The sequence below is a fragment of the Moschus berezovskii genome, chromosome X (assembly GCF_049115385.1).
Source record: "Moschus berezovskii isolate FMDL1 chromosome X, NW_MosBer_1.0, whole genome shotgun sequence".
Classification (NCBI taxonomy): domain Eukaryota; kingdom Metazoa; phylum Chordata; class Mammalia; order Artiodactyla; family Moschidae; genus Moschus; species Moschus berezovskii.
In genome coordinates this window covers 53,661,605-53,681,640 of record NC_142488.1, presented here as the reverse complement: position 1 = coordinate 53,681,640, position 20,036 = coordinate 53,661,605, and the positions used below count along the sequence as shown (strand labels likewise).

General features: G+C 40.3%; 1 protein-coding gene across 1 annotated transcript in view; it reads right to left on the bottom strand.

Annotated features, from left to right (window-relative positions):
- DGKK (diacylglycerol kinase kappa) overlaps positions 1-20,036 on the bottom strand; it is a 170,550-nt gene that overhangs the window by 17,700 nt on the left and 132,814 nt on the right. Inside the window, exons 13-18 of the mRNA XM_088833579.1 lie at positions 10,062-10,153; positions 9,094-9,193; positions 7,898-8,117; positions 5,265-5,361; positions 3,630-3,737; positions 133-229 (exon numbers count right to left, since the gene is read on the bottom strand). Coding sequence (XP_088689705.1) covers positions 133-229; positions 3,630-3,737; positions 5,265-5,361; positions 7,898-8,117; positions 9,094-9,193; positions 10,062-10,153 — 714 coding nt within the window. The remainder of the gene's footprint in view (positions 1-132; positions 230-3,629; positions 3,738-5,264; positions 5,362-7,897; positions 8,118-9,093; positions 9,194-10,061; positions 10,154-20,036) is intronic.

Genomic DNA, 20,036 nt, shown 5'->3' with positions numbered 1-20,036 from the left:
GCTTTCCTCCCATGAGTGAGGATCAGAGTTAAAGCTTGAGAAGAACTAAGGATATAGAGGGAAGTTGATTCCCAAGGTCATGATATTTCCTTTCTTCATGCCCTGGAAGGATCATCCGCTTTTTCCACTAACCTCCAGGTGCACTCGTTCTTCCAGTTTCCTGTAAGAGCGCTGAAAGAGTTCCTTGCTTCCCAGAAGGCCATACCACATCTTATTCTTAAAGCGGCTACTACAGGGAGATAAAAGTAGAGAAAGATAGTCAGAGGGTGAATAATATAAAGGTAAATGGATGAAGAAAAGTAAGATGAGATACCATCTTATTCCTCAAGTGCCTTGTTATAGGGAGGAGTCATGGTAACGTGACACAAGAGGGAATGCTAGGATAGTGTAACTGGAATCGTCATTCATACACCAGCTGTAATGGGTTCCTGGGTGTCCTTAAGACCTCAGCATCCCATTGATTTGTCACTTGCTGTTGATATTGGTTCAGTTTTGCAAGAGATAGGCTATATTTAAAAATAAAGCTCACAAAAAGCTGTGAGCATAACTGGCTTGTACGTGTTAAGTCACTTCAGTTGTTTCTGATTCTTTGCAATCCTTTGAACAGTAGCCCACCAACTTCCTCTGTCCATGAGGTTCTCCAGGCAAAAATACTTGAGTGGGATACCATGCCCTCCTCCAAGGGATCTTCCTGACCCTGGGATCGAGCCTGCTTCTCTTATGTCTCCGGCATTGGTTTCTTTACCACTTGCATCACCTAGGAAGCCCAACTGGCTGGTACATACCAGCAAGTGCCACTCTGGGAGATCAAGATTTCAGCCGCTTGGAATCAATTTCATTTGAAATATGTGACAGACTGCAGTTTCTTTGAAGCATAACTCTTCTGGCAAAGTGGAGGGATTTTGTAAGACCTGTATCTCAAAGACTTCAGTTCAGTTCAGTTCAGTCGCTCAGTCATGTCTACCTCTTTGAGAACCCATGGACTGCAACACGCCAAGCTTCCCTATCCATCACCAAATCCTTGGGCTTACTCAAACTCATGTCCATCGAGTTGGTGATGCTGTATCCAACCATCTCATCCCCTTCTCCTCCTGCCTTCAATCTTTCCCAGCATCAGGGTCTTTTCAAATGAGTCAGTTCTTTGCATCAGATGGACAAAGTATTGGAGTTTCAGCTTTCAGCTTCATTCCTTCCAATGAATATTCAGGACTGATTTCCTTTAGGATGGACTGGTTAGATCTCCTTGCAGTTCAAGGGACTCTCAAGAGTCTTCTCCAATACCACAGTTCAAAAGCATCAATTCTTTGGCACACAGCTTTCTTTATAGTCCAACTCTCACATCCATACATGACTACTGGAAAAACCATAGCTTTGACTAGATGGACCTTTGTCAGCAAAGTAATGTCTCTGCTTTTTAGTATGCTGTCTAGGTTTGCCATAGATTTTCTTCCAAGGAGTAAGCATCTTTTAATTTCATGGCTGCAATCACCATCTGCAGTGATTTTGGAGCCCAAGAAAATAAAGTCTGTCACTGTTTCCATTGTTTCCCCATCTATTTGCCATGAAGTGATGGGACCAGATGCCATGATCTTAGTTTTCTAAATGTTGAGTTTTAAGCCAGCTTTGTCATTCTCTTCTTTTACTTTCATCAAGAGGCTCTTTAGTTCTTCTTTGCTTTCTCCCATAAGGATGGTGTCATCTGCCTATCTGAGGTTATTGATATTCACCTCGCAATCTTGATTCTAGCTTGTGCTTCATCCAGCCCAGCGTTTCTCATGATGTATTCTGCATATAAGTTAAATAAGCAGGGTGACAATATGCAGCCTTGACGTACTCCTTTCCTGATTTAGAACCACCCTGTAGTGCCATGTCCAGTTCTAACTGTTGCTTCTTGACCTGCATACAGATTTCTCAGGAGGCAGGTCAGGTGGTCTGGTATTCCCATCTCTTTAAGAATTTTCCACAGTTGGTTGTGATCCACACAGTCAAAGGCTAAACACTTAATTCAGTGCTATAGAATAGAGCTAAGCTTACTAGACAGACTGTAGAGGAGGGCCCAGTGGAGAGCATATGGGACAGGCAAGGATATCAGGAGACTTGTGGTGGAAATGGGAAGAACAAGGTCCTGCTCACTGTAGAGTCTCTGATAAAAGCAGGCAGGATACTCACAATCCCTGGAAAGGCTGGCTAGAATCTACCCTGAACTTTCAAAGTAGAGTCACAGAAATGAGCCACCACAAGGCATGGGTTTTGAAATGTAACAAGGCTAGCACAAGATTATTTGCACTCTGCTTTAAACCATAATTTCTCTGGACACTTTAGTTTCCTCATCTATTAAAAATCAGAGCTTAGTTATATGGAAATGCAAAATACCTAGAACAACTAAGACCATTCTTAAAAAAGAACAAAGTTGGAGGACTTTCATCTCCCAATTTCAAAACTTACTGTAAAGTTACAATTATCAAGACAGTGTGGTGCTTACATAGGATAGATACATTGATCAATGGAACATACATGAGAGTCTAGGGAAAAAAGCCTTATATTTAGGTTCAACTGATTTTTGACAAAGGTGCTAACACAATTTGTTGGGGGAAACACAATTCAAAGGATAGTTTTAAAAAATGGTGTTGTGGTAATTGGATATCCATGTGCAAAAAGATGAACTAGGTTCTCACCTAACACCACACATAAAAATTAACTCAAAGCAGGTCACAGACTTAAAGGTAAGAGAAAAAACAAGAATTTTGGAAGAAAACAGAGCAAATTTTTAAGACCTTGGGTTAGGCAAAGATTTCTCAGATACAGCATCAAAATCATGGCCCGTAAAAAAGTCAATCAATAGGAACTCATCAAAATTCAAAACTTTTGTATATCATAAGATACCATTAAATGAAAAGAAAAGCAATAACAACAAAAAAGACAAGCAACTGGGAAACAATATTTGCAAAATGCTTATCTGATAAAGTACTTGTTTCTCAGCCCAGACCTGCTCTGAGAAAGAAGTTCTGGTGGCAGGTGGCAGGGGTGATGATGGTGGATGGAGGAGGTGCTTATTTTTCTTCATAATTTCAATCTACCAGAAGAACTCTGAGGCTGCCTTAGGGTATATCTGCAGTACAAAAGTACTGGAAGGTGCCAAGCAGGCCAACCCTGGATAGGGTAAAATCAGTAGGTCCAGGGGAACCAGGTTAGGAACCCTAAGAACTAGTAGAGTGATCTTTGATACTTTGCAGCCTTGCCAAGCAAAAGCAGACCTGAAAATACTACTAGGACCTTGTCAAATTCTCAGAGACAGAACGAAGATGGAGAATTGGCTGCATCAAGTCAATGTAATCTGTTTTCACTAACAGTAACACAGTTAGCTGTATTTACACAGCAGTCCACAGGTCAAGACTATGAAGATGGCTCCAAGTTCAGAATTCCAATGCAGTCATCACAGATTTGGTCAACATTTGGGGCAAGCTATCCTATTAGGCTAACCTTTGGACTGATGTGTTTTACTTTGAAATGATGAACTCTTTACTTTTCAAGAGAGTTCTGTTGCTGTTTGTGATGTGGGGGATGTAGGAGTACATGTGATTATTGTGATTGTGTGTTTGCATGTGGTCAGGGAAGTTTCTTTTCCTTACTTGTATTGTCCTGGGTGTTCATCTCTTCTGGTGTTGAATTCCAGAGAAATTTTAGCATCTAGTCCAATTCCGAAATAGTTGTTCATGACACGCTTTTCTTTGAAGCGTCTGAAATTAGCCAAAGGGAAGAAAAGAGTAGACATTGGTATAGGAAAGAAGTGCTGTTACCACTGGGCTGCAGACTTTATCTGAATGTTCAAGACCAATGAGAGAAGGCCTGTTATACATTGGGTACAAGGCTTAATATTCTTGAGAGGCACATGTAGATATCCTATTTTGTTAACAAGTAACTTATTAGCTGTAAGAGAGGATACCCAGCCAGCTGGGAGGATTCAGTGGGACTGAGAGTCATAATGAAAAAGTCGTCTTTGGAGACTGTCAGATATGAGCAGCCAATATTTTCTCCACATAAACGAGAGGGAAATACGAGTCATTGACTTATTCCCAAAAAGAACCTTTAAGTATCTCAGATTAAAATGTATGATGAGAGGAAACTCTGTAGTACTGTTTTAGAGATTTCTGAACTCCTTTCAGCACTTTCACATCCAAGGGCAAAGTGACCACACATTTGAGAGGGGAAAACCTTATAAAAGAGGGTAGATATATGTAGAACAAAAACAAACAAAAAAACCAAGCAGTTTATTTGATTCTTTTGCATCTATCCATTAAAACCAGTGGTGTACTGGAGGCAGTTCATATTAGCTTATGTAAACTGATTATGCCTATAATTCCTAACTCTGCAATCAATGACATTGTATCAGTAGCTTGAAATAGCCATAATGTGAAGGTTTATAACAGGAATAAATCAGGGCTTCCTACCTGCCACCCCCCACCCCCGGGAGCTGGTTGTTAAATATTTTTCAGCACACCATTGATCAAAGTGATAAGTGATAAGTTCACTGAGGTCTCAGATATGAACTTAAGCCAGTGGCAAAGTGGAGGGAAGTGGGAGTTGAAAATGGGGGGAAGCTGTAGAAAACATATAATTGCTAACTGTCTTTCAAGAAGCTAAAAATAGGTAGTTTAGCTACTTAATCACAGAGTTTTTATAATTCACTACTAAACTGACCCTACATCTTTCATGTAAGATTTGCCTCCCTTGACTATAGTCCAGATATTGGGGTTTCTTTAACCGATATAACCAATCTTCTTAATGGGACTCAAAATGAGTGAATGTGTTGGAACTTGGCTACTGGGAATATTCTAAAAAGGTAGGGCTACTGAGACAAATGTCTTTACGTTTGCTTCCTAGTCCCCTAAATGCCCACTTATTTCTTAGCAACTTCAGTTGTTTACTATTAAAGGCAACAGTGAAAAACAGGTCCTTTGAAATGAAATGAAGTTGTGATAATAATAATAATAATAACTATAATACATATAAACCTAACTATGGATGCCAAAGACTGACCAATGTAAGTACTTTGGATAAATAAACTCAATAAATACAACAAACCTATGTGACAAGTTCTACAATTATCTCCATATTATACATGAGGAAACTGAAGTTTGGTTGAACTATTTGTGTAAGGTCACACAATTAGTGAGTCAGCATTTGACTCTAGGTATCCTTAGTCTAGTATCTCAACCAGAGAAAGGAAGAAGCCATGGAAAGGTGATAGATCTATAAATACTTACATAGTTTCAGGTGTAAAATATAAGTGCTCCAAATTGAGGTTTTCTAGGTCTTCACTTTTGAGAGAAGATATAGAAGACAGAGTACTAAGACGAGAACCTAGACACAAAAGATATCACCTTGGTGTGAGATACAAAAAAGAAAGCCCTTCCCCTACTTTTATTTCACTCTACTTTCTCTGTTGGAACAGAGTCAAGCTCAATGACTTTCTTTTATATAATATTCAGGGTTCTCATTCCAAAGAGGGGTCATCTTGGATGGACAGGGACTTCCACTGAAAGAATAATAAGGCTGGGAAGACTGCTTGCTGGCAGTGAAACAGCTTCAAATCTTGGGTTTCTTCAGACCTTTTCAAAGAAACTAATGGGGTCATTACTTCTGGAGATAGGCATGGGGCCTTATAGTGTGGGGTTTCTGGAGAAGAGGGAGGGATCTCTATGGCAGAATAAGTGAAAGTGAACATTGGTCAGTCGTGTCCGACTCTTTGCGACCCCATAGGCTGTAGTCCATGGAATTCTCCAGGCCAGAATACTGGAGCAGGCAGCCTTTCACTTCTCCAGGGGATCTTCCCAACCCAGGGATCAAACCCAGGTCTCCTGCATTGCAGGCGGATTCTTTACCAGCTGAGCCACATGGCAGAATAAGATTAAGGCAAAAGGAAGATGCATGAAAATACTAAAGATATATTCTTTGGGAACTAGAAGACAGAGATGAAGCATAGAATAAAAGGAGAAAGATCATTACGGTGTCTTGGGCTCATCTGGTTAATATCTTCTGAGTCATCTTCTAGGAAGAAAGTTGAACTGAAGTTCTTAACTGATATTGACTGTCGGCTTTGCTCATCAAGAACTACAGAGAAAAAATGGAAGGAGGGAAGAAGGGTTGGAAGGAAGAAAGGGAAGGAAGGAGGAGAGGACAGAGGGAGGAAAGGAGAAAAGGAGGATTGGTCATGTTTCTTGAGCATCTCTTTTGTTAACACCAGTCAGTGTATGGGGAGACAACGGAGACTCCCATTTGATCATCACCTCTGCTCCATGATGCTGTTTATGGTTTCAGCTTTTCTATAGTTGGCATGTTTCTTTATGTCCATGCTTGAGCTTTCTCTGTTTTACTTGTTACTCTTTTCCTATCACCCAGTAAATGTGGTTGTGAGTAGAAGCTGGGGGCCAGGGGTAGGTGGAGCAGGATAGGAAACGCTCTGCTCTTCTACCTCCATTTTCATCCTATTTGTAATTCATTTACTCATGTGCCCTTTGTTCTAAACTTAACCCTCTAGGACCATGCCTTTCTTTCACTCAAATGTCTCACCAATACCCAGAATATTTGAGAAGTCGCCTTCCTTTCTCCAACCTATATATTAATATCATATAGCTCAGGTGCTTGGCTTATGCCAAAGCCTATAGGTTCAATCCCTATCCTACCCAGGGTTGCCTTTCTCTGTCCCATGGCCACAAGCTATACTTCTAAACCTGACTTATGTATTAATGGAGCAGGTTCAGTACTAGTTGTGACAGTGTTATGGCTACGTCAGATTGATCTGATCCCTGCTCCTTGGAAACTGTGCATGCATGCATGCTAAGTCACTTCAGTCGTGTCTGACTCTTTGTGAGCCTATGAACTGTAGCCCGGCAGGTTCCTCTGTCCATGGGATTCTCCGGGCAAGAATACTGGAGTGGGTTTCCATGCCCTCCTGCAAGGGCTCTTTCTGACCCAGGGATCGAACCCACATCTCTTGTGTCTCCTTCATTGGCAGGTGGGTTATTTACCACTAGTGGTACCTGGGAAGCCCCCTTGGAAACTACCTACAGAAATAGAGGCAAATTGGCTCTTTAATTATTTCACACTGCAGAAGGGATGTTTCCTTTTTTTTTCTTAGAAATTTGGCTGAGGTTGTACCTACATGCACCAAGGCAGGAGAAGGTACCATAGGTAAAAGCCAAAAGGTACCATAGGAAGCCAAAGGGACTTCCTTGCTACATGAACTACTGCTCAATTCCAATAGCTCAAGTAGAACACACTTGGTGTTAACATAATTTTCTGATCTGTTTTTCAAAGAAGCATTGTGGAGAAGAAATGGAAACCAGAATGTTAAATTAAGAAGTTGGAGGAGTTGAAAGAGCTTTCATACTGAGTTGGAAGCTTGTAGGTTGTCATGAATTATGGGAAATGGCAATCAATGCCAGAGCTGCCAGGACCACTCTCAGGGCCCTTGTGCCTGATGAATACTGTGTAAGACATGCAGAGATGAACACTATTTTCTTTCTAAAATCGTCATAGGCTCAGTGGTTGGAAGGGGATAGGAGCAGGTGGAAAAAAATTCCATGGTTGGAGATGGAAGCTGACAGAGCTTTGAACCAAGCCTCTTAGCAGCTGTAATTGTTTAGGATGAGTGTTAGTTCCAAAAATAAATATCAAGAGTTTAGTCCCTGTGAGGTAGGAGGTGCCAAAGGGGCAGCTTATCAGGAGGCTTTTCAAAATCAGTCTGAGGACTGATTTTGATGCTTTATGAATGCAGAATCTAGTCAAGTTTGGGTAGCAGTGTCAAATAGAAGACCCAGAGTGAGGTAGATCAGTAACCATCCATAGGAACCTTCTCTTTTCCCTCCCTCAGTCAGCACAACCCTGGGACCTTTACCTTGTTCAACTTGGAATACGATGAGTTTCAACGACTTTTGGAGATTCTGGGCCTTTGTAGCCAGCTCCAACTTGCACTTGGCTATGTGGTCTATTTGAGGGATGGAGGACTTTCCATCTGCCTTGGCACTTTCTTTATGTGCTTTGGCACTCTTCTCAACTGCTGCATCCTCAGCAAGGATATCAATCAGGACACTGAGCTTGTCGTACATTAAGTCGCTCTATATAGGGAATGAGACAGACAGGGCATTGTTATGAGAAATTCATGCTTGAAAGGACAGAATGAGTTGTTAGATAGCATGGAGAGAAGTGCAGAAGGGTAACGGTTGGCTAGGACACTGAGCATAGGAAGCTAAATGTGGGGAGATGAAAGTTTAGGGAAAGAAATTTTGGGAAGATGTGATAAGATAGCCAAAGGGTGTTAGGGGGTTAAAGAGACATCATTTGTTTCTGAGCAGCTGCAGGCACCAATGTATGTTGCCTAGTCTTTCTCATGTCCAAATGGTCTGTAAAATGATGTACAATATAGCAAGATTGAGGAAAGATAAACAAACATTTCTGGATTGGTGTTTTCATGGGCATGCTCCTATGGATATGGATGTAGCTCTGCATGGGTGCCTGGTATCTGCTTTTGTCTGTGTGTATGTTTGGGGATGTACTGCATGATGATGGCCTGATTCCCAGCTCCATCACTTAATAGTTTGTGAACTGAGGCAAGTAACTTAATCTCATTGTGCTTTTATATTCTTGAGAAGTTGTGAAGATTAAATAAGTGAATACATTATAAGTGCTTAGAACAGTTCCTGTCACAGAATAAGTGCTATAGAAGTATTAGCTATTATTGTTACTATTGTTATTATAGAGTTGACCATGGGTGTATTTCTAGAATGTATTTGTATGTAGTTTCAAGAATGTTCTGGTATACAGCCATGTGCATACATGTTGGTATGTGCTTGTGTCTAGGTGTGGACGGATGCTTAACATATGCTTAGGTACATGGTACAAGGATAAGCATGTACAGTGCCACTCTTTATTTGGTGAAAAGTGGAAGTTCAGTGAGAATTTTCACCATCAGGGAGGCTTACCAGCTGCTTCTCCTTGCCCTTTAACAATTCCCAGTGAGAGGGACATTTGCTTTTATTAAAAAATGGGGCCCTGGTGCCACAAAGAGTACAAGACAAAAGGATGGAAACTTACTTTCAAAATGACAGACTCTATTGCTGTATTGTTCTGCTTTATCCGACTCCAGGCCTTTACAATATCAACCACAAAATCTTCCACTGCTGAGCACAGGAATCTGGAAAGATAAGATAGATGGCACAATGTAACATGGACATTCTGTCTTATAATGTCATTAGTTTCCACCTTCCTCCTCTTCCCTCTCCCTCTCTTTTCTCATATCTCCTTTCTCCCTCTCCTTGTCCCTCTCTCCCAACTCCCTCTCCTCTCTTTGTTTATTCTGATTCTTCACATGCATTTGGGCAAATATGCCAGTATCTAAGAGAATTTAACTAACATTTCTTAGCCCAAATTCCAAATTTCCAGAAAACAGAATTCAATTGGTGTAACTTGGGTCTGGATTTCATCCTGGGTCACATCAACTATGGTTCAACGACCCAGATAATTTAGTGCAAATATAATGACTTTGGTATTATGGCCCATGTAGGGACTGTTTCTCAAGAAAGAATGTAGTAGACTTGGAAGGACTCCACCAGAGTCCCAGCAGGAATGAATGGCCCACATATTTAGAAGAGGAGAATGTGTTGCTCAGCTATGAGAAAGCAGCAGTAGTAGGCACCACAGAGAGTTTTCCAGGTATTAGATGGAAAAGGTGTCCCTACTAGACGGAGCCATGCTATGCTCTTGAGTGGTATGGAATGTTGTATTTCCCTTCTGTAACCCCTCTTCCAAATCTGTGGCTTGCAATTTTGTCATTTTGGAGTAGCAGGAGCCCTCACCCCAATCTCATCTTTTTTTTTAAATGTATTTTTCATAAACTTCCCACTCAGGAGATTTGAGTTAGAAGAAATTTGATTTGGGAAGGTAAACATATGCTTTCTTTGACCTCAACCACCCAAGTTATTAAAGTGAGCACCATCTCTGACTGATGGAACAGCCTATGAGAAAAAACACCCCAAAAGGTTGAGAGGCAAAGGAAGACTGACCTGGTTGCAATAATTGTCTCTGTCGGGTACTTGGCCTTCAGGATTTTGTTTAACTCAGCGGATGCAGATTCTAAGTGTTGGATGGCAGCAGCCTAGGGAGAAAATGAGTGTTCAGCCCTGGAATCTTAGCACTGTGACATAGTGTGCTACCCATCCCCACCCCCTCATTATTTCCTACTGATGCTTTACCAGCAACACAACTGCTTCTTTGAAAATAATACACTTAAAAAGAATTCTCATTGAAAAGCTCCACAGATAATCTAGATCTGTGGTTACTCTAAAAATAAGAGATGTATATTATTTCCTCTCATTTAAATCAATACTCGAAAACTCATGTGAAGGGGGTACTGTTTGTTCCATGTTTCAAATGAAAAAACCATCTCATATCACATAGCTAGTAAATAATAGATCTGGGATTTGAACCTATATCTTTCCAACCAGAGTGTCATCTCTTAAATATAATATTAAAAATAATAATCGTTCTCACACTCTATCATATCAAACTCTTTGCGACCCCATCCATGGACTGTAGTCCACCAGGATCCTCTGCCCATGGTATCTTCCAGGCAAGAATACTAGAGTAGGTTGCCATTTCTTTCTCCAGGGAAAAATAATAACAACATCCACTTATATAGAACTTGCTATGTGCCAGGCTATGTTCTAAGATACATACATATATGTATGTATGTATATATTTTCAGGTAACCTTTATAACAGTCCTATGAAATAGGATTATTATCCCCATTTCACAGAACAGAAAACTGAGGCATAGGAAAGGGAGAGCTGTTAAATGGTAGAGCCAGGATTTGATTCCAGGTAGTCTGGTTCTTAAGTCTGCACCCTTAACTATAACTTATACTCACCCCTCTCCATCACCCTCTACATTGAAATATATACCAAGATCTGATGATTCTATCACTTGAAAATGTTTTAAATATGCCCTATTACCACTTCAGCAGTCCAAATCACCATCATCTTTTGCCTAGACAATTTTAGCACTGCCTATCTTTTTTCCTTGCCTCTATGCTTTATTTCTTCAATTGTTTCTCCATATACCACGGAAATATTCTGCTTAACACCTTTCTATTAGATAGCAGAATAGATAGATGGATAGATATGAGATAAAGTACAGTGAAATATTAATGGTAGAATCTACCACTCAAAATTTCCTATATGTTTGAAAATTTCATAATAAAATAAGAAAATGTTCTTCTATAATTCTTACTGTTCTTAGGATAAAAGTTCAAATTACCTGGGGGAGAGATCAAGACAGATTAGGAGGACATGGAACTCACTTCCCCCTATGAACACGAAAAATACATCTAAATGTGGAGAAATTATCACTGAAAACTAACTGGAGACTGGCAGAAAGACTTTTGTACAACCAAGGCTATAATAAAGAGCCATACAGAATCTGGTAGGAATGGAGGGGTAGCAATCATGTTGGGACCTGTGCCCTTGGTCGGGGGCACAGAAGATGAAGAGCATTACAAAGGCAGAGAGCCTCCCTGGGGAGTGAGCAGTTCAAGCCACATATTGGGTGCCACATCCCTGGAGTTTGACACCAGGAAGACAAGCCCCCTAGGCTGCTTAGAAAACCAGTGGGAGTAATAGGAAGGCTGTAAGAAACCTAGACTCAGAGGGATTCATATCAAGAAGGCAGAGTAGGGGGATATGGAACTCAGCTTCCCCCATGAATATATAAAAAATACATCTACATGTGGAACAATTATCACTGAAAACTAACAGGAGACCGGCAAAAAGACTCCTATATAACCAAGGCTATAAGAAAGATCCACACAGAATCACATAAGAGGGAAGAGAATCGATCATGATGGGACCTATGTCCCTAGGAGGGGATGTGTAGAAAAAGGGAGACTACATGGGTACATGCCCTCCCTGGTGAGCAGTGAGAGCTACATATCAGGCATTCCATCTCCAGGGTTCAGCAAGGGGGAGACGAGCCCTCTTGGCTGCTTGGAGGGTCAGTGGGACTAATAGGAGGGCTGCTGGGAAGCCTGGACTCTGCTTGGAAGGAGCCCATGAACACTTGCTAGCTCCCTAAGCAGTGCAGAAACGGTGGGTTGAAACCACCCAGGGCTGACTGGTTTCCTCTGACCACGCTGGTATGTGCCCCAGCCTGAGTCAAGCAAATGCTCCAGCACCATTAGCAGCTCCACACAGGACTAAGGGCTGCCACAACAAGGAAAAAACTTTGCAGAGGATGCTATGGTGTAACAACATACAATGGAGAAGAAATTCTGAAAATAGAATGTGTGTGTGTATAAAACTTTGCTGTATGCCTGAAATATTGTAAATATAGTAAATAAGTAAAAAAGATGCTATGGTGGATAAAACCTTAAGTGGCATCTGAGCAGGGAGGGGGCATTGACTCCTGGCAGTTGCAAAGTTGAAGCATCAGAGGCAGACAAGATCTCTGATGGCAGCCAGACCACCACAGCCTATTCCTCCACCCCTGCTGAATACCCACACTAGCCCCTCTTGCTCTAGCACTGTTCTGTTCCGGTGAGGGTGCCAGTGCTGGGAGGGGGAAGAGCACACACTTAAAACGAACTTTTATATGTGGATTTTTGTATATGGATATATATATAGCTATATATAGCAGGGATTCCATTCCTGGGGTTCAGCAAAGGGTAGACGAGCCCCCTTGGCTGGTTGGAGGGTCAGCAGGACTAATAGGAGGGCTGCAGGGAAGCCTAGACTCTGCTTGGAAGGAGCCCATGAACACTTGCTTGCCTGATATGTAGTCCATATATATACGACTTTTTCACATTATGGGCATTGCAGAAGGGGAAAAGAGAGAGAGAAGGGGGTTGAAAATGTATTAAATGAAATTATGGCTGAAAACTTCCCAAGCCTGAAAAAAGAAGCAGATATCCAGGTATAAGAAGCATGGAAGTTCCCAAATAAGATGAACCCAAGCAGATCCACACCAAGACATATAATTAAAATGTCAAAATTGTAGATTCTAATGGCAGCAAGAGAAAAATAGAGTCAGTTACAAGTGAACCCCCTTAAGATTATCAGCTGATTTCTTTAGAGAAATGTTGAAGGCCAGAAGGGTATGATAAGAAATATTCAAAATACTGAAAAGGAAACCTAGGATACTCTGCCCCGGAGAAGGCAATGGCAAGCCACTCCAGTACTCTTGCCTAGAAAATCTCATGTACAGAGTAGCCTGGTGGGCTACAGTCCATGGGGTCGCTACTATTCGGACACGACTGAGTGACTTCACTTTCACTTTCACACATTGGAGAAGGAAATGGCAACCCACTCCAGTGTTCTTGCCTGGAGAATCCCGGGGATGGCAGAGCCTGGTGGGCTGCCGTCTATGGGGTCGCACAGAGTCGGACACGACTGAAATGACTTAGCAGTAGCAGGATACTCTGCCCAGCAAGGTTATTATTTAGGAGAGATAAAGACCTCTTCACACTAGCAAAAACCAAAATAAATGAGCAATACTAAACCTACTCTAAAAGAAATGTCCTACTCCAAATGAAAAAGAAGTATGAATCTATAGGAAAGGGAAACTCCAAAATAGGAAAGGATTTAAGATAACCTAAATAAGCAGGCACATACATTAAGGGGCTTCCTTGGTGGCTCAGTGGTAAAGAATCTGCCTGCCAATTCAGGAGACATGGGTTTGCTTCCTGGATCAGGAAGATCCCTTGAAGAAGGAAAAATTGTAAAATCAACTATAAAGACAATAAACAGTGAAGGAAAAGATGTAAAGATGTAAAATATGATTTTAAAAAATATAAAATGTTGGGGAAGGGAATAAAAATGTAGATCTTTTAGAATGTGTTTAAACTTAAATGACTATCAGTTAAAATCACATAGATATAATTATGGGTCAATATATTTGAACCCCATGGTAACCACAAATCAGAAACCTGCAAAAGACAAACAAAAACCAAAAAGAAAGGAACCTAAGCATACTACTAAAGAAAATCTTTAAACCACAGTGGGAGAAACAGAAGAAATAAACAGAGAACTATAAAAACAATTGGAAAACAAGTAATAGAATGACAGTAAGTACATGTACTGTGCTGTACTAAGGTGCTTCAGTCATGTTTGACTCTTTGTGACCCTGTGGACTGTAGCCTGCCAGGCTCCTCTGTCCATGGGATTTTCCAGGCAAGAATACTGGAATGGGTTGCCATGCCTTCCTCCAGGGGATCTTCCCGACACAGGGATTGAACCTGTGGCTCCTGCAGCTCTTGTATTGCAGGCGGATTCTTTACAGCTGAGTTACCTGGGAAGCCCAGTAAGTACATACCAATCAATAATTACTTTAAATGACTTTAAATGTCAATAGACTAAATGTTCCAAAAGACAAAGGGTGGCTGATTGGATTAAAAAATAAGACCCTTTAATGTGCTGCCTATAAGGGAAGCTCTTCAGGGCCAAAGACATACAGAATAAAAGTGAAGGAATGGAAAAAGATACTCCATGAAATCGTTAACGACAAGAAAGTGAGGGTAGAAATATTTATATAGAACAAAAAGACTTTAAAATGAAGGCTATAACAAAAGATGAGTACATTATATAATCATGAAGGGATCAATATATAAAGAAGATATTACTCTTGTTAACATATATGTACCTAACACAGGAGCCCCTAAATATATAAAGCAAATGCTAGCAGACATAAAGGGAGAATTTGACAATGATACAATATTAGTAGAGGACTTTAACACTCCCCTGATATCTATAGACATATCATCTAGACAGATAATAAGACAACAGTGAACTTAAATGACACAATAGACTAGCTGGGCTTAATAGATATCTTACAAGACATTCCATCCCAAAATAGCAGAATACACATTCTTCTCAAGTGCTTATGGAATGTTCTCCAGGACAGATCACATGCTGGGCCACAGAACAAGTCTCAACAAATTTAAGATAGAAATTATATCAAGTATTTTTTTATGACCAAAACAGTATGAAACTAGAAATCAACTATAAAAAGAAAAATGGGAAAAGAACAAACACATGGAGGCTACACAACACACTACTAAAAACCATTGGGACAGGAAATCATAAATTCCCTCAAGACAAATGGAAATGGAAACACAATTTTCCAAAATCTATTAGATGCAACAAAAGCAGTTCTAAGAGAGAAGTTAGTGCCAATACAGGCCTTTCTCAAGAAACAAGAAAAATCTTGCATAAAACATTGTATCACCTAAAAGCATCAGAAAAAGAACAATCAAAACCCAAAGTCAGTAGAAGGAAGAAAAAAATAAAGATCAGAGAGGAAATAAATAAAATAGAGACACATATACACCTGTGGCTGTTTCATGTCAGTGTATGGCAAAACCCACCACAATATTGAAATTAGCTTCAAATTAAAATAAATTAATTTAAAAAAATAACAATAGAAAAGATCAATGAAACCAAGAACTGGTTCTTTGAAATGATAAAATTGATAAACTTTTCACCAGGGTCACCAAGAAAAAAAGAGTGAGGACCCAAATAAAATAAAAATGAAAGAGGAGACAAAACAGCTAATACCACAAAAATGTAAAATATCATAAGAAAATACTATGTTATATGCCAACAAATTGGACAATCTAGAAGAAATGAACAAGTTTCTAGAAAAATACAGCCTAGTAAGACTGATTCAAGAAGAAACAATTTGAAAAGAATAATCACTACAAGTAAAATTGAATTTATAATAAAAATTTCCAGCTGACAACAGTCTAGGATCAGATGGTTTCAGAAAAGAATTCTAACAAAGATATTTGTTGCTGTTCAGTCACTCAGTCATGTCTGACTCTTTGCAACCCCATGGACTGTAGCACGCCAGGCTTCTCAGTCCTTCATCATCTCCCAGAGCTTGCTCAAACTCATGTTCATTGAGTCGGTGATGCCATCCAACCATCTCATCCTCTGTTGTCCCCTTTTCCTCCTGCCTTCTATCTTTCCCAGCATCAGGGTCTTTTTCAATGAGTTGGTTCTTTGCATCAGGTGGCTAAAGTATTGGAGCTTCAGCATCAGTTCTTCCAATAAATATTAAGGGTTGAGTTTTTTGGGATTGACTGGTTTGATCTCTTTGCAGTCCAAGGGACTCTCAAGTCTTCTCCAACACCGCAATTCAAAAGCATCAATTCTTTGGCACACAGCCTTCTTTATTGTCCAACTTTCATGTCCGTACATGGCTGCTGGAAAAACCATAGCTTTGACTAGACGGATCTTTGTCAGCAGAGTAATGTCTCTGCTTTTTACAAAGATATAGACAAGAGTTAATAACTATCCCTGTCAAATTGTTCTAAAACTTGAGGAGGAAGGAGTACTCCCAAATTTATTCTACAAGGCCACCCTTATCCTGATACTAAAATATGACAAAAAAGAAACACTACCAAAAAAGAAAATTATAGGCCAATATATATTTATTTTAAAAAGCTGTTTATTTTGTATTGAGGGCTTCCCTGGTGGCTCAGAGGTTAAAGCATCTGCCTCCAATGAGGGAGACCCGGGTTCGATCCCTGGGTCGGGAAGATCCCCTGGAGAAGGAAACGGTAACCCACTCCAGTATTCTTGCCTGGAGAATCCCATGGACGGAGAAGGCTGGTAGGCTACAGTCCACGGGGTCGCATAGAGTCGGACACGACTGAGCGACGGAACGGAATGGAATGGATAGCTGATTAACAAATAATGTTGTGACAGTTTCAGGTGAACAGCAAAGGATCTCAGCCATACATGTACATGGATCCATTCTCCAAACTCTGCCACATAAGATTGAGCAGAGTTCCACTAGGTCCTTGTTGGTTATCCATTTAAAATATACCAGTATGGACATGTCCATCCCAAACTCCCTATCCCTTCCCCTCAACCTTCCTCCTGGAAACCATAAATTCACTCTCTAAGTCTGTGAGTCTGTTTCTGTTTTATAAGTAAGTTCATTTATATCATTTCTTTTTAGATTCCATATATAAGGGATGTCATATGATATTTCTCCTTATTTCTCCTTCTCTGTCTGACTTACTTCACTCAGTTTGACACTGTCTAGGTCCATCCATGTTGCTGCAAATGGCATTATTTTATTCTTTTCAATGGCTGAGTAATATTCTGAAATTGCACATATGTACCACATCTTCTTTATCCATTCCTCTGTTGATTGACATTTCGGTTGCTCCTATATCTTGGCTATTGTAAACAGTGCTGCAATGAACATTGGGGTGCATGTATCCTTTTGGATCATGTTTTTCTCTGGATAAATGCCCAGGAGTGTGATTGCAGGGTCATATGGTAGCTCTATTTTTCGTATTTTTGAGGAAGCTCCATACTGTTCTCCATAGTGTATAAGCCAATATCTTTGATGAACATAGAGGCAAAAATGCTCAACAAAATATTAGGAAACTGAATCCATTAATATATAAAAAGGATCATACACCATGATCAAGTTGGATTTATTCCAGGATTAATTAAGTAGACTAACATTTGCAAATCAATAAATGTGATGTACAGTAGTAGTCCCCAAACTTTTTGGCACCAGTGATCAGTTTCACAGAAGACAATTTTTCCACAGACCTGCAGGTAGTGTGGAGGGGCGGGGGATGGTTCAGGTAGTAATGGAAGCAATGGGGAAAAATGGGATGCAGCAGATGAAGCTTTGCTTGCTCACCTGCTACACACCTCCTGCTCTGCAGCCTGGTTCCTAACAGGTCATGGACCAGTAGCAGTCCATGACTCAGGGACTGGGGACCCTTGATGCACAACATTAACAAAAGGAAGGATAAAAAAGTCACATGATCATCTCAATAGATGCAGAAAAAGCATTTGAAAAATTTCAACATCCATTCACCACTTCATGGCAAATAGATGGGGAAACAGTGACTAACTATTTTTCTGGGCTCCAAAATTACGGCAGATGGTAATTGTAGCTGTGAAATTAAAAGATGCTTACTCCTTGGAAGGAAAGTTATAACCAACCTAGACAGCATATTAAAAAGCAGAGACATCACTTTGTCAACAAAGGTCCATCTAGTCAAAGCTATGGTTTTTCCAGTGGTCATGTATGGATGTGAGAGTTGGACTGTGAAGAAAGCTGAGTGCTGAAGAATTGATGTTTTTGAACTGTGGTGCTGGAGAAGACTCTTGAGAGTCCCTTGGACTGCAAGGAGATCCAACTAGTCCATCCTAAAGGAGATCAGTCCTGGGTGTTCGTTGGAAGGACTGATGTTGAAGCTGAAACTCCAATACTTTGGCCACCGGATGCGAAGAGCTGACTCATTTGAAAGGACCCTGATGCTGGGAAAGATTGAGGGCAGGAGGACAAGGGGACGACAGAGGATGAGATGGTTGGATGGCATCACCGACTCAATGGACATGGGTTTGGGCGGACTCTGGGAGTTGGTGATGGACAGGGAGGTCTGGCATGCAGACCTCTGTGCTGTTCATGGGGTCACAAAGGTTCATGGGGTCGCAAAGGTCTGTTCATGGGGTCGCAAAAAGTTGGACATGACTGAGCGACTGAACTGAACTGACATTCATGATAAAAATTCTCATATAGTATGTATAGAGGAAACATATCTCAACATAATTAAGGCCATACTGATAAACCCGTAACCAACATCATACTCAGTGACGAAAAGCTGAAAATCTTCTCACTATATTCTAGAACAAGACAAGGATGCCCACTCTTACTACTTCTGTTTAACATAGTAATGGAAGTTCTAGCCACAGTAATCAGAGAAGTAAAAGAAATAAAAAGCATCCAAATTAGAAGGGAAGAGTTAAAACTGTCACTATTTGCAGATGACACTATGTTTATATAGGGAATTCTAAATTCTCTGCCCCCAAATATTAGGGCTAATAAATGAATTCAGTAAGGTTGAAGGATACAAGATTACTGTATAAAAATACACTGCATTTCTATACACTAACAAGGAAATTTTAGAAACAGAAAGTAAAAAATCATCTTGTTTGAAATCACAACCAAAAGAATAAAATACTAAGAATAAACTTAACCAAGGAGGTGGAAGGCCTATAATCTATAAACTGAAAAAACATTGATTAAGGGAATTGAAGATGATTTAAAGACATGGAAAGATATCCTATGGCCTTGGATTAGAAGAATAAATATTTTTAAGATGGCTATACTACCCAAAGCAATCTGCAGATTTAATGGCAAAGAGTCTGCCTGCAATGCAGGGGACTCAGGATCAATTCCTGGGTTGGGAAGATTCCGTGGAAAACCCACTCCAGTATTCTTGCCTGGAGAATCCCATGGACAGGTGAGTCTGGTGGGCTACAGTCCATAGGGTTGCAATGAGTCGGACGTGACTGAGCAACTCCACATTATCTACATCTATCAAAACACCCATGACATTTTTCACAGAACCAGAATAAATAAAAATCCATATGGAACTACAAAAGACCCCAAATTGCTGTAGCCATCTTGAGAAAAAGAACAAAGTTGGAGCTATAACCCACCAGACTTCAGAATATACTACAAAGCTACAGTAATCAAACAGCATGGTACTAGCACAAAAACAGATACATAGATCAGTGGAGCAGAATGGAGAACCAGAAATGAACCTACACACCTATTGTCAATTAATTTATGAGAAAGGAGGCAAGAATATACAATGGAGAAAAGACAGTCTCTTTAGCAAGTGGTATTGGAAAAAATGGACAACCACATGTAAAACAATGAGATTAGAACATTCCCGCAGACCACATACACAAATAAACTCGAAGTGGTTCAAAGACCTAAATGTAAGACATGACACCATAAAAATCCTAGAAGAGAACATAGGCAGAACACTCTTTGACAAAACTGTAAGAATATTTTTGGTCAATCTCCTAAGTCAAAGGAAATAAATGCAAAAATAAAGTAATGGGACCTATTTAAACTTAAAAGCTTTTGCACAGCAAAGGAAATTATCAATAAAATGGAAATACAACCTATGAAAGGGGAGAAAATATTTCCAAGTGATGTGG